At 41.8% G+C, this 27442-nt stretch overlaps 2 protein-coding genes across 2 annotated transcripts; one reads left to right on the top strand and one right to left on the bottom strand.

Moving 5' to 3' along the window:
- Positions 1 to 5724: 5724 nt before the first annotated feature.
- LOC105304934 (olfactory receptor 2G3-like) lies at positions 5725 to 6690 on the top strand. The gene has a single exon (XM_011379305.1). The coding sequence runs from the start codon at positions 5725 to 5727 to the stop codon at positions 6688 to 6690; it is 966 nt and encodes a 321-aa protein (XP_011377607.1).
- A 10924-nt stretch (positions 6691 to 17614) lies between these two features.
- On the bottom strand, positions 17615 to 26870 carry ZIM2 (zinc finger imprinted 2). Its single transcript, XM_011379303.2, has 6 exons — positions 26490 to 26870; positions 25581 to 25684; positions 24864 to 24911; positions 22463 to 22589; positions 21192 to 21284; positions 17615 to 18591 (listed from the first exon to the last, which is right to left on the bottom strand). Exons 1-6 carry the CDS (start codon positions 26866 to 26868, stop codon positions 17618 to 17620), a joined length of 1725 nt encoding a protein of 574 aa, XP_011377605.1. The 5' UTR covers positions 26869 to 26870; the 3' UTR covers positions 17615 to 17617.
- Positions 26871 to 27442: the final 572 nt, after the last annotated feature.

Raw genomic sequence — 27442 nt, 5'->3', positions numbered from 1 at the left:
CTTTACCAGCTCTACCTTGATTCAAACTTTGCGAGAGATTATGAGAACACCCCAGGTGCCCCAGATTCCTGACCACAGAAACTTCTTCTTTTAAACCACTACATTCTGGAGTAATTCATTAGTCAGCAAAGGATAACTAATACATCTTCACTCCGTATTTGGTCAAAATATAATAAACAGAGTCTTATTTTACACCACACATGAAAAGTAAATTTCAGATGAATTAAAGGGGTAAATGCAATGTAGAGAGCTTAGAGACACAAGGAGAAAACAGAGGAGACTGTTTCTGTAACGTCCCTGTGGGCACAGCTACTTAAGAAAGATGTAAAACCTAGAAAGAAAACAATAAGCTGACATGACTATATAAGTTGGTAAACTTCAGTATGATAAAAACTATTCTTAAGAAAATGTTTCAGTTGACAGCCCAGGAAAAAAAATTATAAAAAGGATAAATGCCCATAATACATAAAAAATTTCTATAAGTCAATAAGGAAAATCAAATAGGCCAATAAAAAATATTTTATGTACAGGTATTTCATGGAAAGACATGTACAAATGGCCACATATGTAAAAAGATGGCCAGCCTCTCTAGAAACTATAAAAATGTAAATTAAAACAAAAATGTGATGATTTTTGGCCATAAGATGGATATAAATTTAAAACTGACATATCCATTATTGACCAGAAAAACAAAAAAAATTGACACTTTTTTACAGAAGTTGGTATACATTGATAAAGCTTGTTTGTGCTTAGTTTGCATAGTTAACTAGAATTAAAATGCGCATTCCCTTAAATTTAGCAATTCCACTTTAACAAAACCTATTCTGTCATGCGTGTGAATAGAGAACATTTGGCCTTATGGCTAGATATAAGATCCAAACACAAAGATCAATAATTTCTGTGAATATCAGCAATAATCAACTAGAAAAATCATGGAAAATTAGGTCTCATTCACAAAAGCCACCAAAACTCTAAGTTAATGAGAGAGGGAAAAGTATGCAAAACTTACACAAAGAAAATTACTTATAAAAACTTTTCTGAAAGATGAGAATAAGATGTCTGAGAAAGGTTAAGGATGCTAACAGCAGAACTGTTTGACAAAAAAATGTTGAAAAAAAAAAGTCCACCAGCGTAGGAATGGCTACATTAATTTTTCCTCCATAGTATGGCATACTCCTCAGCTGTCAAAAAGAATGACATGTTTCCGTGTGGCCCTACTTATTCAACAGAGATATTTCCTAGACATATTAAGCAAAAAATGTAGTTATGGAAGAATATTTCTTGACACTAAATAGTATTAATAATATTCAATAGCATGGATCATTATTGAACTGATGCCCTGCTTGTCAGAGTTTGTTCTCAGAGTTTGGAGCCACCATGGGACAGAAAGTCCCCAGAGATGACCTTCGATGAATTCCCAAAAAGATGAGAGAACGGGCCAAGAGGAGATGGGATGGCTCAGAGCCAACCCCACCCAAAGTCAATGATGCTGGCCAGTCCCTAATGCTTTCCTTGTCTGCTGCTTATAAGTGGGGATTCATCCTTGAGCAAGGAATACTAGACTGGATCTTTGTCACCTCAGCCCCTTGGAAGAACTGACCTCCCACCAGCCCAGCTCAGCACCTTGAAGAGGTCTGGCCTCACCTGCTGCTGGGGGCCTGGCCAGGACACTCAGCCAGGTAGGTCAGGCTGCTCCAAACTTCCAAGTGGCTCTCATCTCACACCTGGGATGACTGGAGGCAGCAGAGCAGCGATTAAAACCTGTGGTTATAGGGGTCGTCAGCCAGCTTGCAACCCCAGCATGGCCACTTACAGTTATGAGACCTCAGGCAAACTGCTTAACCTCTCTTTGCCTTGGCTTTTCTATCTGAAATAGGGACAGTCACATAGTACCTGCCTTGGAGAATAGTTGGGAGGGTTCCATGTATGAAAAGTGCTCAGATCGGTGCCTGGCTCAGAAAGTGATGTTTAATGCCAGTTCTCACCCTGCTGATGTGGGACAAAGTTTCTCAAGACTAGGCCGGCACTGGGAGCTCAGTGCTGTTGACATTTTAGGGCCAGACTATTTCTTTGCTATGGGGGAGGGGTTGTCGAATGCACTGTAAGATGTTTAGCAGCATCTTTGGGCTCTGCCACTAGATGTCAGGAGCATTTTCCCCAGCCATGACAACTGAAAATGTCTCCAGACATTGCCACGTTTCCCCTTGGGGGACACAACCATCATCGATTGAGAAGCACTGCTCTAAGTGAGCTCTCCGTAAGCAGAGGCCATGAGACTGCAGGGTGGGAATTCTATGCAAGACACTCAGGCTTGGCGAAGAGGTAGCTCCGAAACGCTCATCCTATACTGGTACTTCTGTATCACTGACTAGCCAGGCTCATTTCTCCCACGGGTGAAGGCTCAGGACTGGGGCTCTTCGCTCCTCTTCACTGCTTAGATAATGATGTTTGTGGTCATCTAACTTACGTCCAAGTAAAGGTCATGCCACACAGTTCTGAGAAACACACATTCATCCATTTGGAGGAATAATAAAGACGAACTGCTGTTTCATGTACCAGGCATTATTTTAAGAGCTTCATTTAATCCCCATGACAATTCCTTGGTGGGGGAGGGTCATTGTTATTCCTGTGTGTTACAGATAAAGAAACCAAAGCACAGAGAGGTTGAAAGACTTGCCTAAGGTCACACAGCCAGCAGTTGTTGAGGCTGGGGTTTGAACCTAAGCAGCCTCCCTCCGAGCCTGTGCTGCCAACCATGACACAACTGGCCCCTTGGTTGTGAGTACTGGTGCTGGTGACTTTCAAACTTATTTTTTCACAGAAGGATCTTGTCATCCAATGAATGCTGAGACAATAATCCAGTGACAATTTAATAGATAAACATGGGACTGGCTCCAGCTGAAGGAAAGGGTTTGGGTCACCACCCGACAAGCTCCCTGTGCCTTCATGGCCCCTGTGGCCTCCATGAAGCAGTTTGAAAATGCCTTTGCAAACCTCTCAGTTTGCAGATGAGAAAGCTGGAACAGAAGTCAGAATAATAACTGACTTACAGGACTAAGAATAATAACTGCAAGGGCCAATAGTTATTATTCATATGGTGCATATCAGGTACCGTGCTACACACGTCAGTATGTCACCCCACTTCCTTTCTGAGTGATGCATGCATAAATGCCATATTTATTTTTTTAAGTGAATTTTGAGAAACATATGAGCGAAATGAAAAAATATGTCTAGAGAAGGTAAGACGAGTTGGCCCAGGTGTAAAGAGCTTGACGTGGGGGTGTAGCACAAAATCTGCAAGCTGTATTCTATAGGGACACCGGACTGCTCAATAATGGTAAGATGTTGCCACGTTTTTCATCATGGCAACATCTTGATGCAAGTTGTTAGAACTTACTCTTTTTTGGAACTTACAATGCACATTTTATCTCTTCCCTGAGCATCATATCTGAAAAGCTATGGGTCTGATGTTCTCTCTCCAGACTTATACTGAAATAAATCGCAGCTAGACAGTAAGTGGTGTTCACCTGTTTACCCCTTAAAACCATCTCACACAGGTACCTGCATGGTGCTGGACTGTTTCTTCTCTGAGGATCTTGTGCGGGAGGAGAAGGGGAGAAATATCATTAGCTGTGGGTCATGTTGCTTTTTTTCCTTTTTGTTCGAGGTAGGAAGCCTCCACATCCCAATGGGCTAGGAGATTCTGGTAATGAGAGAGAGGGAGAAGGCTGAGGATGGAGGGAAGCTGTGTCATTTCCTAAGCCTGCTGCAACAAATCATAAACGTAGTCTTCAAACACGCACGTGTTATCCTACGGTTTTAGAAATCACAAGACAGAAAGGGACCTCATGGAGCTGAAACAAAGGTGTTGGCAGGGCTGCGTCCTTTTCTGGAAGGCCCAAGGAAGAATTCGTGTCTTTGACTTTCCCAGCCTTTAGAGGCCCCCATATTCCTTGGCTTCTGGCCCCACATCACTCTGATCATCTCTGCCTCTGTCATCCCATCTTCCCTGACTCTCTTGCCATCCTTTCCCATATTTTAAGGGCCCCGTGATTACACTGGTCTCATCCAGTATTTAGTGTCCTGGGGGCTGCCAGACCAAGTACTACAAACTGAGCAGCTTAAAACCACAGACATGTATTCTCTCATAGCTCTGGAGGCCAGAAGTCCAAGATCAAGGTGTCAACTGGGCCATGTTCCGATACCTGCAGGGGAAGCCTTTGTTGCCTGTCCCTTGCTTCTGGTGGTGTATCACCAATATGTGGTGTTCCTTGGCTTGCAGATCATCACTTCAATCTCTATCTTCATATTCACATGGCCTCTCCCATGTGTCAGTGTCTTCACATGACTGTCTTCTTATAAGGACATCAGTTATATTGCATTAGGCGTCACCCTGCTGCAGCATGACCTCCTCTTAACTGTTCACATCTCTAGTGAGGTCACATCCTGAGGAATGTATCTCTTTTTTAGTAGGGGAAGAACACAGTTCAACCTATAACACAAATAACCTCCCCATATCAAAATCCTTAATCACATTTGCAAAGTCCCTTTTACCATATGAGGTCACATATTCACAGGTTTCAGAGATTGGGACATAGATCTCTTTGGAGGGACATTATTCTGCCTACCAGGGTGAGGTCGTTTATGTACCATAGACCACCAAGACTCAGTTAGAAGCATCAGGCCAGTGCCCAGCCACCAGAAATGGAAGTGAAAATGGTGGGGGGTGTGAGAAAAAAAAAGGCAGTAATGTTTTCCATTAAGAAGTTTAAAAATATGTTTTCGTTCTTACTTTATGACACAATCTCAGCAGCCAAGGGACTATAATGTAAAGAAAGATAAGGAACACACCTTATAAATAACCCGATCATAGTAATGGCCAACCTTTAATGAGTGTATGTTCCTTTCACTACCTCATGTGACTCTCCCAGCACTGCATTCTCCTATTCTACAGAGGAAGAAACTGAGGCTCAGGGAGATTAAGGTATTTGTGCAAGGTCACACAGAATCCGAAGCCTGGCCGTTTGGTTGGAAAAACATTTTCAGACACTATGTCCTTTCTGTGTACTACCTGCTTTCTAAGATAGATGCCGGGAAATGAAGAGGTGAGTAAGAAATGGTCCCTGATCTAGAGTGGGGTGGGGGGCTCAGTGTCTACTGGAGGAAATGATTGTTGGAACTTTGGGGTGTATACTATAGTTAAGATGCTATGGAGTTATGTAGCAGTATGTATGGTAAGATCAAAAGTCTTAAACTGGTGGCCACGTTTGTGATACAATGTTTTAAATCTAAATTAACTGCTAAAATATAAAAGTCAGAAGGTTTCACTTTTTTAAAAAAAAACCCTGGAATTCGGCTTCTCTTGAAAAATATCAGAGAATCTGGCAATGCTTGGTTCACCAACGGCAGTTGGCAAGAGCTTAGAACAGCTGCCTCATTTGGACTGAATGTCCACTTCTCTACAGCACCCACTGTTCCCTTCCATCGTACACACAGCCAAGTTCACTAACTGTATGTACCTGTCCGGCCTCTGTAGGTGTTCAACTTTGAGACCTTGAGGGAAGACACGTGATATTTGTATTTAATGAAGCAGCATTTGAGCCTCCTTCCAGACTCCGCTCGCCAGCTTCTTTACCAGTTCTCCCTAGGTCTTTGCAGCTGTCACACCCTTCTCCTCGTGCATGGCTCCTTGAGCACGCTCAGGAGCTTTTCCAAAGACAGAGCATGGCCAATCTCTCCATGGCATCTGTCTTCCTCCTCCAGGGCTTCTCGGCTGATCCTAAGATACAGCTGTTCAGCACTGCTGCCTTCCTTTTCATTTACCTCGCTGCCATTCTGGGGAATGTCTCCATTGTGGCCGCCGTGACCCTTGACACCCGCTTGCACATGCCCATGTACTTTCTCCTCAAACACCTGTCTGTAGTGGACATCTGCTCCATATCTACCACCCTTCCCCGGGCCCTGGTGGCCACCATGCTGGGCTCCAGGGAGATTTCCTTCCCTGCATGCGCATCCCAGCTCTTTGCCTTTATCTGCCTTGGATCTACAGAGTGTTTTCTCATCACCTCCATGGCTTACGATCGTTGTCTGGCCATCTACAGGCCCTTGATGTACAGGGCAGCCATGAGCCCTCGGACCTGCATCTCCCTGTTGGCGGTAGCCTGGATCAGTGGGCTCCTTTTCTCCGCCTTCCACACAGCCAACACCTTCTCTCTGCCTTTCTGTGGCTCCAATGTGATTGAACACTTCTTCTGTGACATCCCCGCACTCTTGCACCTGGCCTGTACCAGCATGGATGCCCATGAGGCTGTTGGATTTGTGGTTAGTGGCTGCGTCATCATGAGCTGCTTTGTCCTCACTGTCCTGTCCTATGTCCGCATCTTGGCCACAGTGGCTCGGATCCGCTCTGTGGCCGGCCGCTGGAAGGCCCTCTCTACATGCTCTTCTCACTTGGCCACTGTGCTCCTGTTTTATGGCACTGGCAGCTCCGCCTACATGCAGCCTGCCAGGCACTACTTCCCACTGAGAGGGCGCCTGGCTGCTGTCTCTTACTCTATCCTCACACCCACCCTGAATCCACTCATCTACAGCCTGAGGAACAAGGACATGAAGGGAGCCCTGAAGAAGCTCTATCTTCACATGCCATCTTCTAAGGTCTCCTTGTCCATGTTGGGGGAGATAGCTCACTAGCACTTCATTATCCATCCAACTACAGGAAGGGAGATGGAGGAAGTAGAGAGCAAGCAGTGTGCTTTTGAGATGTGATCCAAAAGTTGTTCTCTACACTACTGCTGACATCCCATTGGCTACTGCTTAGTTACATGGCCATGCTGACCTGAGAAGGAAGCTGGGAGATGTTGTTCCCAGCTAGGTTGCCATATGCCCAGATAAAACTTCAGAGACGACATTATTTACTCGTTTTTAATCACTCTTCCATGTCTGATCTCTTGATGAGCCACCATCTATCTTTTTATTCCTTCCTATCATAATGCTTCCTACTCTTCCTTTCTTCTCAAGCCACCTGTACTAGTTTTCAGTGATCACTGAAGAGGGTGAGGCAGACACACCCTAAGGTGATCACCAGTGTATCATATCCTTGTATAATCCCTGCCCCTTGAGTGTGAAAAGAACCTGTGATTTATTTTAACCAACAGAATATGGCAAAGGTGATGGGATATCACTCTCATAATTACCTGAGATCTACTCTCTGAGACAGAAAACATTCTGGCACTTTTTGTATCCCCCAGATCCCTGAGTGCCTGGCTCCCTATCACCCTTTAGGTTTCAGCTCCAATGTCACCTCCTCAGAGGGACCCACCTGGGTTCTCCCATCCAAAGCAGTTCCCTTCCAAGTCACTCTCATCCCCTCATCCTTTTCTATTATCTCCATTGCATTTATCATCCTTCTGAAATTACCTAAATTATTCAGTTTCTTTGCTCTCCCTGAATTCCTCCCCACCTTCAAATATAATCTCCATGAGGGCAGAGCTGTTTCCTTCAATGCTGTATCCCCTGGGTGTAGTGTAGTGTTTGGCACACACTATGTGAATTTTTTTCTGAACAAACAAATGTGAAGAACAACAAAGAACAAAAGCCACAGCTGCTCTAGTATTGGAGTCGGAGAGACTGAGATCACTGAACACCTCCTGGTTTCTTACCCTCACTCCACAGCCATTTCTGTATTGCCCGTGTGGGCTCTTTGGGCTCCACAAACCCAGTTCAGATACCCTTTTCCTACTCAGATTAATAAATGCTATTAAATCTGAAGCACCATTGATTGGAAGATACATTATTTATGTTTCACTAAGAAAGAAAAAGACACTGCCAATCAATATATGACCCCTCATCAATAAAATCCTGATTTCCCATGTAAAAATGTGTTGCTCAGCCTTCAGATCACAGCTCAACTATCACTTCCTGATCACTCTGCTGGCCAACCTAAGCCACTTTTCCCTCCGTTTCTCTCAGTAGTCTCATTTCCCCAAAATATGTACTGCTATTTTAATTAATTGTGTAATTAGTTGTTTAAGCCTATCCCTCACACAAGAATGAAAGCTGAATAAAGGAAGAGGTTACATCTGCCTATTTCCCATTATCTAATGCTGTGCCGGTAAACCAGCTCTCTGGAAAAAATGGTAGCATTTGCCAATTTCCATTCACCACAGCTGATGTCAAGCTATGGACTGATAGCTTAACAACTGTTTTGCAACATTCTTGAATATTCAACAATTAGCTCTGTGAGCTGGGACAAGCATGTTGACCCAGGACCAAAAACACTGTCCGCACATAATAACAGCTCAATAAATAATTGGTCAGTGAATGAATATATTTTTGTTGACTCTCATGTGAATGTATAGCAAGCATTTCAAACTTAACACATGTACATACAGCTCATTTCTCCTCTATACCTGTGCTGTCCCCAGATTTCACCCCACTGAGTGGCACTGCCATCCATCGATTGCTCAGGGCCAAAACCTAGCAGGTGTGTTGACTTCTCTGTCTCCCTCACCTCTCCCCATTACCCTCCACATCCAGGGTATCTTTGAGGCTCATCAGTTCCACCCTCAATGTGTATTTCAAATCCATCCACTCTCACCATCCCCACAGCCACCATCATCTCTGGCCTGGACCATTGCAACAGTCTTCTTCCTGGTCACCCTACCTTCACGATTACCCTTCCCAACCTCCCCTCCACTCAGAGCCATGCCGTTATATTAAATACAAATCAGGTCACATCATCCCCCTGTTGCAGACCTCTAATGCCTATTCACTGCCTTGAGTTCTCCATGGTCAGAACCCCATCCAGCTCTGCAGTCTCCTGCACTCTCCCCTGCATCTTTTATTCCCAGTCATGCTGGCATTACTGCAGTTCTTCAAACACACCAATCTTCTCCCGACCTCAGGGCCTTTGCACTCACTTTCCTCCAATATGTATCGTTCTCCAAATCGGGGCATAAATGCTGCTTCCTATTCAAGCTTTGCTTCCTTGTCAGAGTGCTGGGCCCCATGCTTGGAATTTGACTGGTTAGGTCTGGGCTGGAGCCTCAGAATCTGCATTTCTAACACATTCCCAGGTGTATCCATTTCCTGTTGTTGCTTTAACAAAATATCACAAACTGAGTGTCTTAAATAACAGAAATTTCGTTTTTCACAATCCTGGAGGCCAGGATTCTAAAATCAATATCCCTGGGCTGAAATCAAAGTGTCAGCAAGGTCATACTCCCTCTGGAGGCTCCAGGGATCTTTCCCTGCCTCTTTACCTCTGGTAGCTGCTGGAACTCCTTGGTTTGTGGCCGAACTATTCCAGTTTTCAAATCTCATTCTCCTGTGTGTGTGCACACACGTGTGTGTCAATTCTCCCTCTACCCCTTCTTGTAAGGTTACTGTGAGGACATTAGGGCCCAAACAGATAACCAGGATGGTCTCTCATCTCAAGATCCTTGACTTACTCACATCTGAAAAGGCCCTTTTTCCAAATAAAGTAAAGCTGACAGTTTCCCAGGGTTAGGAGCCCTGGGACAGCACGAGGCACTGCCTGGGCTGAGTAACCACACACTGGGCTTACATTCGGTCTGACACCGTTGGTTCTAGCTGTGTGCTCTTGAGCAAGTTACTCCCTCTCCCACCTGCTCACCCTGTCCCCACCCATCTGGGGCAAGGCTCAAAAACCATGTTAAGTGCCCCACCCAGAGGGGTTCAGATGCCTCAGAATGGTTCCCTGGGACCAGATGCAGACCACAGGTGCTTTGTAAAAATGAATTGTCCATGTTAAAAGGCTTCCCATAAAAGCTGGGCATTCCAGATCCTCTCACCAAATCAAAGGACCTGGTAACAGGAGTTCCTTTGGTTAAGATTACTCCTGTGCTCTTCACCACATCTGTCCTCCCCACCTGGCTCCCTTAGGGGCAGGAGTTTGCATTCTTTCTTCTTTATTCCGAACTCGTCTTTTTACTTAAAAGGCGGAAGTGGGCCAAGAACCATGGCAATGGGTCCAGTACTTCCTCTTGCAAGGTCCCACCTGGAGGAGATCTGCTTATCAGATGGCCTGGGCACAAGCCTTGGACACAGAGTTTCCCATTTGGAACTGTCAATGGCAGGAAAGATTCCAGGCTGAGGCCCAAGTCAGGGCATGGCTGATGCCTTGAGCTGGTATTCACACACATAGATGTGTGTGTGTGTGTGTGTGTGTGTGTGCGAGCACGTGCGTGTGTATGTCCATGCACATACCCACTCACGCTGCTAGGCTTCTCTGTGTTTTTATGGAGAGAGGGTCCCAGTTTTCATCAACATTTCAAGAGCATCTCTGGTCCCCAACTGCTTCTGGAAGCCTGGGATTGGGCTGGCTTGAATGCAATCAGTGGGACAATGAAGTGACCCCATTCCTGGGATGCTGCCTTTTTGTGAGAAATATAACAATGAAAACCTACACAAGAAAACCCACAACTGCAATAATATGTAATAACTAAGGAAAACTTGAGACCTTAGAAGAAAACTACAAAACTTTACTGACTGAATTAAAAAAGCTTGATTGCATGAAAGGACAATATTGTATTCCCGGATGCAAAGATGAAGGGTAACAATGTTGATTCTCCCTAATTCATTTATAAATTCACCTTAGTAATCATCAAAAGGCTGTTGTTAATTGATAAATTTTCTGGAATAAATATTCTGAAGGAATAACAGAAAATTCCATATACATACACATGCATATACTTTTTTTAAGGCACAATGATAGAAAAACTCATTAAATATAAGGCATTGAAATTCAAATATAGATCTAGGATAAAACAGGACAAAAAGCCAATGAAAAAAAGTAGATGGTCCAGATATAGATCATATGCTGTAAAATAATATGACTGAATCATTTACTAACTGATGCTGGGGCAACTAACAACGGGGGTGTAACTTTGATCCTCTTCACACAATACCCCAAAGTAAAATCAAGAATGTTTAAAGCATATTAAAAACATAAAATAACAAAAAACTACAAAATAAAACACTGTAATGTTTAGAGAAAGTTAGATTTTGTAGGCTTGGAATAGAAAACAGAGGACTGAGCTATATAAAAACTGAAACTTTATAAAAGAAAATGCCAAACAAACAAACAAAAATATTTATGGACAAAATGAAGATAAAGAATATCTTTATTACACAAAGACATTGTTCAAATTGCAAGGAAGAAGAAATATAATTGCTTAAAGCTTAGAAGAAAATGTTCAACTTCTTTAACAATCAAGTACATGCAATTAATTAGATGCCTTTCCCTATTCAATTAATAAAGGTGAAAAATGCTCCAAACACACAATGCCAGAGAAGATATGTGGAACGTGCACTGCCACATGTTCCCAGCAATAGTGCAAACTGGTGTAACGATTTCAAAGGGGCTTAGAGGTACATATTGAGAACCTTAAAAAAATTACACCCCTCCTGACCCAGAAATTCCCCTTTGGCTAAATTTATCTTAAGGAAAAAATCCTAAGTTTGGAAAAATATTAAAGCACCAAAATGTTCATTACAGTATCAATTATAATTGAGAAAAATCAGAACTAAATTAAACACTCAACCAGAGAGAGCCATACATACAAAGTTCTGGGTATACTGTGCAGCTATTATTAAGGAGGTGATAATGACAGCCAAGGGGGTGATAGAGCAGTGTATAAACTGTAATACTCAATGGAAAAATAAGATACTGAACATGGAATGATCACAGCTATATGAAAACTAAATACCTTTAAATAGGTAATACAGTTACATGGGTCAAAAGGTGAAAAGGCACAGAGGTACCATGAAAACTAGACCTTTTCCAGCTACTTTCTGGTAATTATTTTTAAATTAAAAGAAAACAAACCAAAATGTTAACCTGTTCATGGTATATTGGGGGTGGGAGGTGCCAAAGGAGGGGGAAAGATCTACTTTTCGGTAAAACAGAGATTGTCTTCAATGAGTCAAGCATTACTTTAAAATGAAAAAATAAACAATCCTTTAGAAATGCATACTTTTAAAAAGAAAAGTGAGTTCATATAAATCAATAAGTACAAGTGTAAAGACAATAGCTAAATAGGCAAAGGGCATAGATTATACCCAAATAAGTTTAAAAGCATATGGGGGGAATAATTTATTAGTAAGCAAAGAATCACTTCTTTGGCTTATCGAATAGGTAAACTTTTTGTTGGATTAAGTGATAAATGTCCAATGCTGGTAAAGTGGTTCAAAGGCTTATTTCTACCAGGCATGGCAAGACATTTCTTTGCATATGGAAACTTTGCTCAGCTTGTCTAGTCAGCTCAGAGTGCTGTGTTAGAAAGATGCTTCAGGTGCAATGAACTCAGAGAAAGTGTAACTGATTAGCAACCTCTGTCCCTGACTCAAGAGGGAAAAGGTTGCCACCTAGTCACATCCAGCACAGCCCCTGAAGAAACAAATTCAGCAGGATCTTTAGAGAGCCATAGATAAGTGCCTAGTAATAACAATTTTTAAAAATCTATCCTAAGAAAACTATGAATACAATGCTTTATGCTCTGTTAATCAAAGCTTTATATAATGTGCATTAAAAATTTGTCATTAGAAAATAAGTGAGAAAAAAAGAACTTCAAATTTGTGACATGCATATGAAAAACCTTTACACATAAATTTATTTTTACAGAGAATACTAAAGTATGATAAAACATAGTTGTATTTTGATGTGTAACTCTGGTTTACAATTCTGTATTGTCATTAAGAAAACTTTAAAAAGTAAATGAATAGTATATGAAAACAAAATATTCCATAATAGCAGATGCTGGTTACTGAGTGCTTACTATGTACCAGGCACTGTTAGGCTCATTTATACAGAAGAGCTCCAGGTCTTTCAACAGTTCAGGGGGCACTGTAACCCCATTTCCTAAAAAGCCTAAGTTTAATCAGCTTCTAAGGAGGGGCTGAGATCAGGCCTCAGGTCTGACAGCCCACACCTTACCCTCTCCTCCAAGGCCCTTCTGCCTGTGGCCATGACTACATCCCTGGGCCTGGACTCCAGTGTCTGAGACTATTAGAAAGTTTATTATCCTTTTTTGCTTCCTAAAATTTTAATATGCTTAATATTATTTGTTTAGTGAGGAAAATAAACCTAATAAAACTATGTTAAAATTAGGGTTTTGACAAACCACTTCATCTGTGGCTCATTCTAGACCTGACTTCAGTCTTGTTATTTTCTAAAATAAATTCACAGTGCAAATTATTCAAGGAGAAAGGAAGTGTGGAAAGAGGAGTGATTTGGTTGTTCCCTAGAGAAAAAGATCAGCACAACCTGAGACCTTGCCGAGATGAGGTCAAGAGTATTTCCAAAGCCTTCGAGATGAGGTCAAGAGCATTTCCAAAGCCTTCGAGACACACATACTGTTTGGCCTAGAAATTCCACTGCCTGGAATTTCCCCTTAGGAAACAAGACCATCTGCAAAGACATTAGAGCAAACTGATAAGGGAAATGCTAAGACCCAAGAGAGAAGAGGAAGTGTGACTATAGCAGCAACTTATGCATAAGAGATAAACTACCAGCGGCCCTAGTTTCAAACCTTAGAAGGTTAGTGAAATAAATTAGAACATGTCTATATAACCAAGTACTAGGTAGTCCTGAAAGATGAAGTTGAGGGGTATAATAAGGATATGAGAAGATATTCATTTTATATTAGAATAAAAACTACAACCTTCAAAACAGTGTTAAGGGTATATTACCACTTAATAAAAATGTATCTTTATCTTATTTAAAAATCTATATAGATCTCTGCATAGGAAAAAATGGATAATTTTTTACTCCTTTAGCAGCAAGTATATCTGGGAGAAACACAAATATTAAAAAACAAACGTGTTATTTTAAATCTTCAAGGAATATGTATTACTTGCATAATCACAAAGAAAGTTTAAAACATGAGTGTTTCTAAATTAAAAAAAATTAATCTGAATATAAGAGCGGTGTCCAAACTGTCAGATGTTAGGAATTGGGTGGGAAAACCAGGAAAGCAGCAAGAAAAGCAGCAGGCTGAAAATCAGAGTGGCAAGCCAGGGGCCACCCCTGCAGTAAGCTCCAATGCATGAAACATGGAAGCAGCAGCTTGGGCATCTTCCCTGTTCCGAACAGTCCAGGGGTGACAGGCAGAGCTAACTATCCATGTTGCCGCCACTGCCATTTGTGGCATGAAAGCAGCACTAGGATAAAGTTTGTCATGTATGATGGTCCCTGACTTTCTCAAGTTAAGGCTCCTCAAGAAGCCTGATGCCCTCCCTTGCCCAGGGTCCTCACCCAGACCTCTTAAGTAGTCTCCATCACCTCTTCATTCAAGTGTCTGAAGGAAGCCCAGGCTGGAGTGATGGAAGGAGGAATGTAAAGTCTAGAAGAGGTAATGAAGAAAGGAATACAGCTGCTGGTCTATAAAGAATCCAGTGGTGGTAGAAATTCTGAAACCTCATTACCTAGGACTGGAGCAGTGACTGGGCCTCTGGGAAAAGCCAACACAGTGTGTCTTGTAACAGGATGCAGGGCACACAAAACCACCTATAAGGTATTCTTGCCAAAGGAGTTGAAGATGAATCTAATTAAGTCTTCAGAGTTTATAACCAACTTCCATTTACAGAAAATGCAGAGCAGAGAGGAAAAAGCTTGAGGACACCATAGGAAGCAAATAGATTTAGAATGGGGGACATTCTACAGGACAACTGGCCCAGTTTCTTCCAGTATTACTTGCATAATCACACAAAGCTTTAAAGGAAAAAACAAGTGCTAGAATGATGGTTGACAGGGCTAGGGGGAGGGAGAAATAGGGAGTTATTGTTTAATGGGCATAGTTTTAGTTTAATGAGACGAAAAAGTCCTGGGAATCTGCTGCATAATGTGACTCCACTTAACAATGCTGAACTGTACACTTAAAAATGTTTGAGATGATAAATCTTATGTTAACCACAATTTAAAATAAAATGTTTCAAAATGAGTGCTTCTAAATTAAAAAAAAAAAATTAAACTTGAATATTAGAAGAGTACCAGAACACTTAGATAGTAGGAATTACGTGGAGACAGGAAGGAAGTATAGGAAATATATCTCTACGTTGTCCCAGGGTCACAAAAGGCGTTAGAAAACTGAGAGGCGATTGCTTTAGGACAGCTCAAGAGATCAGACATTCAAATGCAATCTGTGGATCATGTTCGGATCTGATTCAAAGGAGCCAACTGAAAACACCATCTTGGAGGTGATCCGGGAAATGTGACTATGGCTTGGGTGAAGCCCTTTGCTTGAGGTAATTTACTATTTCTCTTTTTAAGGAGATGTGTTGAAGTTTAAGAAAATAGAGATAAGACAATTGAAAGAAAGTATTTCTGGGTAGAATGCAGAACTAGGAAGAATAGTGAAGGAGAAATGAAATGACTGAGATTGATAAGGGCCTAAGTAAATCTGGGATCCTGTGGAAAGAAGCAGATTTCATGAGAGGCAGAAATCATCATAAAGGCATGACAGGGTTTTTCTGGAGGTAGAGGGAGAGAAATTAAGGAGAGTGTAGAAAGTTATATGTGTTTAGAAAAGGCTAGGAGCCAACTTGGAAGGGCTCCCAATGCCCAGAGCTGGGACAATTTGAACAACAAAATAAATAATGATAATACTGAGTTACAGCCAACAGAATAAAATAAATACCAATATCAATAAATTACTGAATAAATAAATGAATAAATAAATAGGGAGCACAACTCTTCCTCACATGAGAATTCTAATTACTAAATGTAGGAGGAATGAGGGAAATAAAAAATCACCATTATAATACTACAGAGTAATTAATAATGGCTGTAGGTAAGATCCACTTGCTAGATATTAGAATTTAGTGGGTGAAAGTTTGAGGAGAAACTGGATACCTACATGCTCTAAGTTTCTCCTATAAGATGTTAATTCTAAAGAGAAATATACAGTAACTTTACAACATAAAAACCCAGCAGACACCACTTTTAGCCAAGGCATTGAGGTTAATTAACATCACCAGCAATAAGGCATATGATGATGTCCCCTTTGTGACAGTGGTGGCAGGATCAGAAACCAATTACAGTGGGTTGGAGAGTGAACCATGGTGAGCAAACAGGGCTGGCCAATGAGGGCTGTTTGATCAAGAACGCTGGAAATGCAGAGGAGGAATTGGTAGCTAGCACTCATTTGGCCGGTATAAGTTCTGACAAGTTATTGTTGTTAATTTCATGACTTTAGAGCCACACGTTATAGATCGACCTCAAAAATGGCTGGATGTGGAAAAACAGGCATTGAATAGCATGGCAACGACCGACCTTTCCAGACTAGAAACCAGGTTCTGGGACTCTGGGTCCAATTGGTTACCATGTTTCTTTGTATCTGACCACCATTCAAGTCAGTGATAGAAAGTTTTCTATATTACAGCAATATGGTATGAAAGAGATTTTTAGTACAATTGAGGACTCATACCTTTAAAGAATGAAGTATGCCCAGCACAGAATTAGGATTTTAGGTGAAGCTGGCCATACTGATGAGGCTGAAGCCCCAGAAAGCAAAACTACTGTTGTTAAATAGGATTTTTAAACAGGAGGGAAAAGGAAAAGAAGCCCCAACCCCTCAACTACAACTACCAAGAAAATGTGACCAGTAACAGCTTTACGATTTACAAGAACAATTACAAGGTAGCGTTTAACAAAAATATATATTTCCCTGAATTAATGTCTCAAAGAGTCATCGTCTAATCCTAAATCATGAGAGAAATGGCTATCAGAACTTCACCTTAAGAGTTTTCTGAACCTAATACCATAAGTGCCCTTATCTTGTTTAATGTGAAACGATGCTAACATTGGTTTACTAGAGAGGAAGATGGCTGCACTCAGAATAGTACTGTGCCTTTTCTTCAGAACGGAAATTGCAGGAATGAAAAAAACCTGGGTTGAGCATCAAGAAATAAAGTAAATATCTCATGGAATCTAAAAAAACAAAAAACAAAAACAAAACAACAACAACAACAAAAACCCCCACCAAAACCTGGGTTCAGGTTCTTGCTCTATCACTTAAAACCTAGGTCAAATCAACTGACAACTTGACAGTTTCAAGTTTGCTTTATCTGTAAAAATGAAAGAATTAGCCTTACTAGGTATACTGCAACATTCCTTAAAAGATCAAATAAAATAATATATATGGCACCATTCTGTAAATTATGAGGTACAATATACCCATTCCATCAGCTTTGTGGGTGAATCCATATAGGTACACCTCAAAAGTCTTTTGAACATGTCCTGTGCTGATACATCCCCCATGAAGATATTGTATATAAACACTTCTATAAAAACTCAGGCAACAGAATGCCTGTTTCTGTCAGGATGTCAAATCAAGGTTTTCTATTCTATGAATACCACCAAAGAAGGGCGAAATCTGTTAGCTTCTTTTTAAGGTTTTTGATCTGTGTGACTACTGACACATAAAGGTTGTTTGACACCCTTGCAACCATTCCCTATTTTATGCCAACACAATAAATTTTCAAGTTATTAACAAATTCTGAGGGCTGGTGGGGAGCTTTCTCACATTCAGAGCACTCAGAGGGTCTCTTTTCAGGATGAAGCCAAAGATGAAAAAAATGTTCTCTGACTGAAGGTTTTTCAACACCAGCTGCGCTCACTGGGCTTCTCTTGAGAATGGAGTTGATAATGCTGAGTGAGGTACGAGGGTCGGCTGAAGCACTTCCCACACAGCCGACACTGGTAAGGCCTCTCTTGAGCATGAATCCGGTAGTGCTGAATGAGGTGTGAACTCCTGCTGAAGGCTCTACTGCAGTCGCAGCACTGAAAGGCTCTCTCTCCTACATAGCTGTGTTTCCGCTGGTAGCGAATTAAATACGTCTTGTTGCAGGACAGCCCAGGGGAAATAACTTCTGCCGCCTTGTGGGCTTTGACATGGTGAAAAAAATGCACATCATGGAGAAAAGTTCTGCCACACTGGAAGCATTCATAGCAGTCGCCCTGACTGTGGCCTCTCACACGGCCACAGATGTGGGCACGCTGGACGAAAGCCTTTCCGGAGGACTTCTCACCGGAAGGTGTCCGCTGAGGCCTGCTGAGGCACGGCATGAGGTAGATGGCTTCGCCACGCCGTTCACCTTCAGAGGGTTTCTTCCCAGTATGGATCTGCTCATATCTCTCCTGGGCCATCTGGATACTGAAAGGTCTTCCATAAAATTCACATCTGCCTAGTCTGCTCTCTTGGAGGAAAGGTTCATTGTGGACCTCCGGTGGAGGGCTGCCACCATTTCCAGGAGTAACACATTCCTGGGGTCCCTTTTCTAAGGGCCCCTTGGACTGTTTAGCAAGATGTGAACTTCTCTCAGGTTCCTTGCAGTCATGGCTAATTTCCTGAGTGAGGGTTTTGGACTCACACACTGTTACCTGGCTCAAAAGCTCCTCCTTGGTGACCTGAGCTGAGCCCAGCAGACCATGAAGAGAAGCATCTCCTACACCTCCTATATGCCGGAAGTGACCCACTTCCAAATCCTCCATTCCTGCCCCTAAGGATGACTGTGCTATAGGCAGGCTCTGCTCTGTAGTCAGATCTTTGGTCTCGGTTCTTTTCTCCCAATCTAAAAGAAATGTAAAAGGTCCTCTACTCTTTCTACTCACAGACACACATCATTATAGTAGAAAAGAAGACAGGGACCAAAAACTATAGGACAGATCTTATGGAGATTGGGAGGGATTTAAATGTTTCACTAAAAGTTTGGATTTTCTTTTGAGAGGGGTAAGAAGCTGGCCAAAAGTCTGTACTTTATATAGGCAGCTCTCTGGATAGGGAAGAAACTGAAGCCAAGGAAATCAAATATAAGACTGTAACGTAGACGAAACATTGACGAACATGGCAGTGGCATCCCAGCAAACACTTGAAACATGAGAGCAAAGTACGAGCGAAATAGCAGAGCGGGAATACAGGTTAGGAAGCCATCAAAAGAGTGTAACTGGGCCCATCACAATGAGTTAGATTTTAGGAAACAGTCTTTGAAGAAGTCCTTACTGACTCTTGTTTTCCTCATCCTGCCGTACAGCCAGCATTTCAGAATGTTCTGCCAGTTCCTCTTCCAGGGACTACCGCAAACCTAAGCACTCTACAACCACAGCTCCAGCCTCCATCAGCTTCAGCCTGCTGGACTTCAACAGTCTCCCAAATGGCTTCTCTGCTGGTCTTCTTAAAGCCCATTTCTCACAGAACAGCCAGAGAGATCTTTCTAGAACAGCACTGCCCAACAGAAGGCCTTGTGATGATATAAATGGTCTACATTTTTGCTGTCCAGTACAGTAGCCATTAGCCACATGTAGCTAATGAGCACTTGAACTGTGGCTGGTGTGACTGAAGAATATAATTTTAAATTTTATGTAATTTTAATCAGTGTAAATTTAAGTAAGTACATGAGGCTAGTGGCTGACACACTGGACAGCACAGTTCTGTGGTCAATACTACCTCATTCTCTGGTTCAAAACCTTCAAATAACTTTTTCACATCGTACTTGGAACAAAACCCACATTCCTTAACACATCTTTAGGTGGGCTGGCCCCTATCTATATCTGCAACCTCATCTCTTATTCTACTCTTCATTTCACTCAGAACATATATCTTTCCTTCTTGTTTCTGGAACACCCAAGCTCATTCCACCCTCAGGGCCCCTGTTATTTGCTATTCCCCCAGCCTAAAACACTATTCCTCCAATTTCTACCTAGCTACCTCATCTCATTCAAATTTTCCTCAGTAAGTGTGAGTGCTCTCCTGATCCTCCTACCTTCAGCAGCTGCCCATGTCACTCTGTCTGCTTTACACTCATATGCTAGTTATCATATTGTCTATTTATTACCTGTCACCCCCATTAGAACACAAGCACCATGAAGGAAGGGATTCAGTCTGTCTTGTCTGTTACTGTATCCACGGAACATAGGACAGCGCTTAGATCACCACAGAGGCACAATAATTATCTGTGGAATGCATCAAAGAATGAATGTACAAACTAGAGTAAGAAGAGAAGACAATGAAGGAAACAGAGAGGTGGGTGGAGGAGTCCAGGTCGGTTCCTGGACCTTGTTTGGGCATCTGCTTCCCCACCCACACAGGAAAAGCAGTGTCGCCTAACACTGGACCGGGTACAGCTACAGGCTCAGGAATGGGGTGTGACCCAAATGAGACACTGAGAAATGAGGAGAGGCATGTCAGGAACTTCCAAGAAAGAAGCTTCCTCGCTCTTAAGAATGCTTCTTGGACACACCTGCTCTCTCACACTCTCTTTGGACAGAAACAAGAAAGCACGTTTGGATTTCTTGGCAGAATGAAAAGAGAAAATGAAACTAAGTCTTGATAACATCACTGAGCCCTGAAATCCAAACATCCCTGAAGCCCGGCTGACCAGTACTGAAACTAATCCCCATATGGCTCATGCCAGTTTGGGTATGGTGTTGTGTTAACAGCAAATGAGGAACAGCCATGGTCCTGGCTGACACTCACAATGGCCCAATCCAAAGGAGAGGTTTTATAAAGATGGTAAACGTCATCACACCGTAGCCATAGAGTTTGGAAAAGGTAAATCTAGAAGGTTTTTATCCTTGAGCCATAAGGATGCCAGTAGGGAGCTTTTGGGAAAGTTGTAGAACAGTGTGAGTGTAAGCATGTGTGTGTGTGCACACAGGTGCTGGAAGGTAGGGGGATGGAAACCAGATTGTGGTGATGGAGGAGGAAGAGGTAGCCTTTGGATGTAAACAGGTCTGAGGAGCTAGCATGAGAGACAAAGGGAGGCGGCTGGAAAGGGCAGTGGTACCACACCATGGTTTCCTGCTTATCTCCATGAAAGAGGGAAGACCTGTGATTCTAGCTGAGAGAGGAGAGTTGTGGATGAAGGGAGGGTTTGGAGCACTGAAGAGAAGCGAGACTGATCTCTTTGGAGCTGGGCAGGAGCAGGACTTGAGCTGTAGAAAGGGATGGGCTCCAGAGAGGAGGTGAGAGGAAGCACTGGGCACACACAGGTGGTGAGGTCCTGGAAGCCCGAGGTGACAGCGCCTACCAGCCTCCTCCCTGATGAGAGTAGGCTGTGAGGAGCAATCCAACTAATAGCTCCCAGGCCTACTCTGGCCTGGCCTACTCTAGCCTGATTGGGAGCATTATCTCTCCATGAGTCTAGTCTCTAGGGGCTTACCTTACACTACTCACCTTGACACATCTTTTTGTCACTGTCTTCCTCTATCGCACGTGACTCCTCCTCTTCCAGCTGTGAGATAACATCGGGCTTAGAGAACTGGTACCCTGTTGAAGAAGGACACTCTTGACTTGGGGGTTCTGTCCTGCACTCATGGCGACTCCCAGGCCAGGCTCTAAAGGCTCAGAGATAATACAGAAGATGCAAATTCACATAGAAGAAAAATGAAGACTGTTTCTAACAAGTCTGCCCTCAGGAGACCTTCAGCAATGTGTGGAGACATTTTTGGTCGTCACAACTTCAGAAAGAAGGAGGGAGTGCTACTGATATCTACTAGGCAGAGGCCAGGGATGCTGCTAAACATCCCACAGGGCACAGGATGCCCCAACAAAGGATGTGGCCCAAGTGTCAACAGTGCTGAGGTTGAGAAACTCTGCTCTACAATGAAAACTGTTATGTTGGAAAAAGCACTCCACTGTGCCTTCTTTGTGACCAATAAAAGTCATGGTTCAACTTATATACCCTTGTGTCAGGTTGGAGGTAAGGCACTTCTATGTCCCCATGTAGGTCTCTGGCTTCACAAGGATAAGAGTACCAGTCTACTGCCAATGGAATGGGGTTTGGTTTTGATTGTGTTTTTCAGGAGACCTTAGGTACCCACAAAAAAAGGCACTGAAAAAAGGATCCTGGCACTGTCCACAAAAATATTTAGCTTGGGGCGAGGTAAACAACCCTACCTCTAGATGTGAAAAGAGATTGGCAATCTTTGACTCAAACTTCAAGGCCAGTAGAAGTCTTTGGAACACCTGGGGTTTTCAGCAATTCCTCACCCATTCAAAAACCATTGCTGTGATCCTCCTGCTGTGCAGAGACCTAACGAAGCAGACCCGTCAGGCCTCGCAGCAAAGTTTAAGGGAGCAGGTTCTGGAGACAAATCCTGGCTCTGCCATTTTGTAGCTGTGCGACTTTAGACAATTTAACTTTTCCGTGACTCAGTTCCCTCATCTGCAAAATGGCAATAATAATAAGATGTATACCACCCCAGGACCAGTACATGGATTCAAGGAGTTAAGACATATAATGTTCTTAAACTAATATCTGACCCATATTAACTGCTCAGTAAGTGTTAGCTATGAGTAACAGTCAATTTGATATTAAAATATTATCTCTGATCTGGGTTGATACTCATCAACATGGTGAATCACTGTAACCGATGAAAGGACAGAAAAGAGTTGAGAACCATGGGGCTTGTGGGCAGAAGCCAAGTTCCATGGCAAAGGCTTACCTAAGGAGACCAGGTTCCTATAATTCTCCAGCATCACTTCCCGGTACAAGTTCCTCTGAGCAGCACTAAGGGAGGCTAATTCCTCTGGGCTGAAGTCCACAACCACATCCTGGAAAGTCACTAACTCCTAAAACACCAAAAACAATCACAAATGATAAAAATCCAGAAATTCTCCTGGGGGTGGGGGAGGAGGAGCCTGATGAGAGAGGACTGACATGATGCTGACATTCAGATCAACAGAAAGCTTCTAGTCTAAGTGTTCTAATCTGGAGGTGACAGGGACCTAGCAATGTCCCTTTCTTTGTCTTGTAGTCTGAGAGAGGGGGGAACATTTCTGAGACAGTTCCTGCTGCCAATTACTATAAATTTTGGTTGGAGGAATACCTCAGCCTCAGGAATCAGAGAGTTGGGGTGAAGTCCTGGCTCTTTCTTATAAACTTTGTGAGCATGGGTAGGTTAAGCCTCAGTACTCATCCATAAAACACAAAGAGCTCACAAATATGAAGAGATGTTCAATATTATTAACAAACAGAGAAATGCAAATCAAAATGACAATATACCATTTTATACTCATTCAACTTACAAAAATGAAGAAGTATGACAATACCAAATGTCATCTAGAACATGGGCCCACAGCACCTCTTGTAAGATGCTAAGGGAAATGTAAATTGGTAAACCACTTTAGACCCAGAAATTCTATTTCTAGGCATATTTGCTTGTGTGTACTTAGACAAATGTTCATAACACAGCTGTTTGTAATATCCAAAATCTGGAAATGACACAAATGTTCATTCACAGTAGAAGAGAGAAATATATCTGGTATACTCACATAATAGAATATTCCAGCAATACAAACTAATTAACTACAGTTACACTCAACAATATTGGTAATGTAAGGTTGAATTTAAAAAGCAGATATTAGGAAGGGAAACAAAAGAAAAAATAAACAAATGAGACTACATCAAACTAAAAAGTTTTTGTACGGCAAAGGAAACCATCAACAAAACGAAGACAACTGACTGATTGAGAGAAGATATTTGCTTATGATACATTTGATAAGAGGTTAATATCCAAAATATATAAAGAACTCATACAACTCAACAACAAAAAAACAAACAATCTCATTAAAAAATGGGCAGAAGACCTGAACAGATAATTCTTCAAAGAGGAAATACAGATGGCCAATAGACATATGAAAAGATGCTCAAGGCCACTAATCATCAGAGAAATGCAAATTAAAACCACAACAAGATATCACCTCATATCTGTCAGAATGGCTATTGTCAATAAATCAAAGAACAAGTGTTGTTGAGGATGTGGAGAAAAGGGAACCTGCGATTGCAAATTGGTACAGCCTCTATGGAAAACAGTCTGGAGGTTTCTCGAAAAATTAAAAATGGATCTACCTTTTGACCCAGCAATTGCACTTCTGGGTATTTATCCAAAGAAAACCAAAACAATAATTCATAAAGATCTATGCACTCCTATGTTCATGGCAGCACAATTTACAATAGCCAAGATACAACCTAAATGCTCATCAACAGAAAATTGGATAAAGAAGCTATGTTTCATATATACAATGAAATATTACAGCCATTAAAAAAAATGAAATCCTACCATTTGCAATGAGATGGATGGATCTAGAGGTTATTATATTGAGTGAAATAAGCCAAAGAAAGATAAATACCATATATGATTTCATTTATATGTAGAATCTAAGGAATAAAAAGAACAAACTAGTCACAAAAAACAGACTCACAAATATAGAGGACAACCTGGTGACGACCAGAGGGGAGGGAAATTGGGGGGCAGGGAGAAAGGGGTGAAGGGTTAAAGAAGTACAAATTAGTAGTTGATAGATGGTCATGGGGATGGGGAGCATGGCATAGGGAACGCAGTTAGCATAAATGTAATGGCTAGGTGGAGAAGCAGAGGAAAGAAGGAGCAGTTAGGGAGATTGTTTTATAAACTATATAAATATCTAACCAATGTACTGTATATCTGAAACTAATAATAAAATAAAATTTTTTAAAAAGCGTATTAGGAGACTACATAAGACTATGATGCCTGTTTAATTAACATTCATTTTTGTGTTTTCAGGGAAACATTATGCAGATCAATGAACAACTAATTTAAGCTAGGAGTCATGCACTGGCTGCCCAGCTCCTACAGAGGGGTTATTTGGTTCACGTTGGTTTTTTAAATCTTTTAAAAAAATGCATATTAGCTACCAACACTAAAAAGTTTATAGATTTTATATTACTAACTGGAGTTTTGGCTTCTCTTTAAAAAATCAGAAGACCTGGGCCCACATTCTCACATGGTGCCATCAGCTAAGATGAGGCAAGCACTCCCCAGTTTGTCATAATCCACCTATTTATAAATTCCTCATTTATATTACCTCAGCAGTCCCTGTGGGCACCTTCATTTGGGATCCTTGACATGGACACTGCAGAGACAGAGTGTTACTCTCAGGAGATCTTCTAGAGCAGTGTTTCTCAACATTTTTTTCCTTATCTCTCCATCAAGGAGCCTTCTTAGACATTTTTTTCCCAATTGCCACCCCTTATGATTTTTTTCTGGTTCTAAAAAAAGCACAATGTATTAATTTCAGTAACTGTCTTTTAGATTTCAAAATGTGATTTAACAAGAACATCAAAGAGCGCATTTCTAGAAAAAAAAAAAAATCTCACAATAGTATCATGTCCCTGTAATAGCTGCCATTTGTTTCATATATAAAAAGGAACATAATAGTGAAAATCACATGAGGGCTGTTTTGAATAAAGCAATAGTAAAGATAAAATAGAAGTTAATAATAAGTTAATAACTTCTTGAATAAACAAGAAGTTAATTCAAGGAATAGGAAAAGAGAAAAAAATGGTAAAGATATATTATTTGGGATAGTGATAAGAACAACAGAGAAAAATAAAGCTGAAAAATGGGATACAAAGAGTTGGAAGAAAATTTTACATAGGGTAGCCATGGGGAGGCACAGTTACATGATATTTATATGAAGACTTAAAGATAACGAGGATGTGGTTTAGATAGGGAAAGTCCGGCAATCAGGAAGGTAAGATCCTCATATTGGAGAACCAGGTCAGAAGAAAGCCTGACTCGCCTGGGATCCAGCAGATGGCAAACTGTCAAACCTCTCTGTGTCCTCTTTTTGGTGTTCTTTGGTGTTCTTCTCTTCTGCAAGGACAGAGTACTGAGCAGGAAAAACTAGAAGGAAAAAAGGAATGACCATGGAATTGAGTCTAGTCTGGCAGCAGCCCGAGACAGAGGGGCCTACCACACCCATACCACCCTCTCCTGCCACGGGAGGTAATGACAGTCCTGGACTTCCTATGATAAGAGAAAGACCACAAGGATCATTTCTCGGCTCTATATAGCAAGTTCTGAAAAAGCTCTGTGGTCATCAACTAGTTCTAAAACCCTCAATGGCTCCCCACTGCCTTCTAAATAAAGTGATTCCCAGTCTCACTGTGCACTCTGACACCAAGGAACCTGTTTCTCAACTGCAAAATGTAAATAATAACATTTATACTTCTAAAGGCTCTTGGAAGAATTAAACATTACATATGTAAAGCACACAACAGGCATTATAAACAATGGCAGTTCTTATTAAGCTTTTCTTACATTTTTTTTATTCACTGACCTAGAAGACAGCCATCACCTTACCTACAGAAATCTGAACCTTGAAAGCCTTCCTTGTCTGTAGTCTCTTTCCAAGTGCACCTTTCATTAATCTGTTCTTTCTCATATCCTGGGGAGCTCTCTTTCCTTTCTCCTTAATTCCAGTTCCATCAGTGGTTCTGTGCCTCTAGCCAAGTTTTTACCCATTCTGGTATAGTATTTCCAATGTCCACCAGAGGCAGTATAATACTGTGATTAAATGAAGAGACTGGAGACAGTCAGAATCCTGATTCTGCCAATTACTAAATTTTTATTCAGCTCCCATTACATGCCACGTATACAGCAGGTGTTCAATAAATGGAAATGGTCAGTTGCTTCCTCCCTCTCTCACCTTTGTCCTCACATGCTTGGATCAAGTTTACCACCAGGGTTCCTGCTTCCTTGCTGTTCTTGGGCTGCTTTGAGCGCACCCATGTCTGAACCTCCTCTGGCAGGGTGTTCAGAAACTGCTCCAGTACCAATAACTCCATTATCTGCTCCTTGGTGTGGGTTTCCGGCTGCAGCCACTGCCAACAGAACTCCCGGATTTGGCTCACAGCTTGGTGAGGCCCTGTCACTGACAGGTACTGAAAATGCCTAAACTTTTCATCAGAAATATTCAGAGTTTCTGGGTTTCTTATGGAAATGGTTTCTGGATTCTCCTTCTGGTCCCGGAGACATAAGAACTGGGGATTCCTCAGAATATCCAAAACCTGTGTCATGTGCAGCATCTTTACAACTTGGCCCTTCACAGAATGGAGATACTTGAAGAGTCAGGCTGCTCCAGGGCACACTGTTATGGAAGAGGGTGGGAAGAGCTGTATCATATGAATAAAGAATACAGAAACCTTTGGACCACAGAAATTACATACAGAGACTTACAAATGGTTTGCATAGTTAGGACTGGACAGTGGCGTGGAGGAGATCTGAAGGGAGTTAGCTCATCTCACACAAATGCCTAAATACACATTCACAGAGATGCGCACATCTACAGACATGATGCTACCTGAATCTCATTCCCAGGTCTGGAAAATCCACAGGCATAGGCTAGAAATATTTCAGAAATGGCACTGAAAGGAAAAAAGCCTTGAACCCCTAACCACAATGAACTGAATTAATTTGATGAGCCACAGAAGGATTTCATTCCAAAATATAAATGGATTAAAACTATGGATTACTATACAGAATGAGGAAAGAGCCTTACCGTAGGAATATCCTACAAAGGATTGGATTCATACGCAAAATATATAAAGGACTCATACAAATCAGTGAGAAAAAGCAGACAATATAAGCAACAAGGTTCAA

Source organism: Pteropus vampyrus, unplaced genomic scaffold, assembly GCF_000151845.1.
Source record: "Pteropus vampyrus isolate Shadow unplaced genomic scaffold, Pvam_2.0 Scaffold357, whole genome shotgun sequence".
Classification (NCBI taxonomy): domain Eukaryota; kingdom Metazoa; phylum Chordata; class Mammalia; order Chiroptera; family Pteropodidae; genus Pteropus; species Pteropus vampyrus.
This window is presented reverse-complemented; position numbering and strand designations above follow the sequence as displayed.

Bases quoted from the DNA above. Each gene is read 5' to 3' on its own strand.
- LOC105304934 (XM_011379305.1), top strand. From the start codon at position 5,725: ATGGCCAATCTCTCCATGGCATCTGTCTTCCTCCTCCAGGGCTTCTCG.
- ZIM2 (XM_011379303.2), bottom strand. From the start codon at position 26,868: ATGCTGCACATGACACAGGTTTTGGATATTCTGAGGAATCCCCAGTTC. The intron at 24,912-25,580 runs GCGAGTCAGGCT...CTGTCTCTGCAG, and splicing joins TGCCATCTGCTGGATCCCAG to TGTCCATGTCAAGGATCCCA. The intron at 18,592-21,191 runs GTGAGTAGTGTA...CATTTCTTTTAG, and splicing joins TGACAAAAAGATGTGTCAAG to ATTGGGAGAAAAGAACCGAG.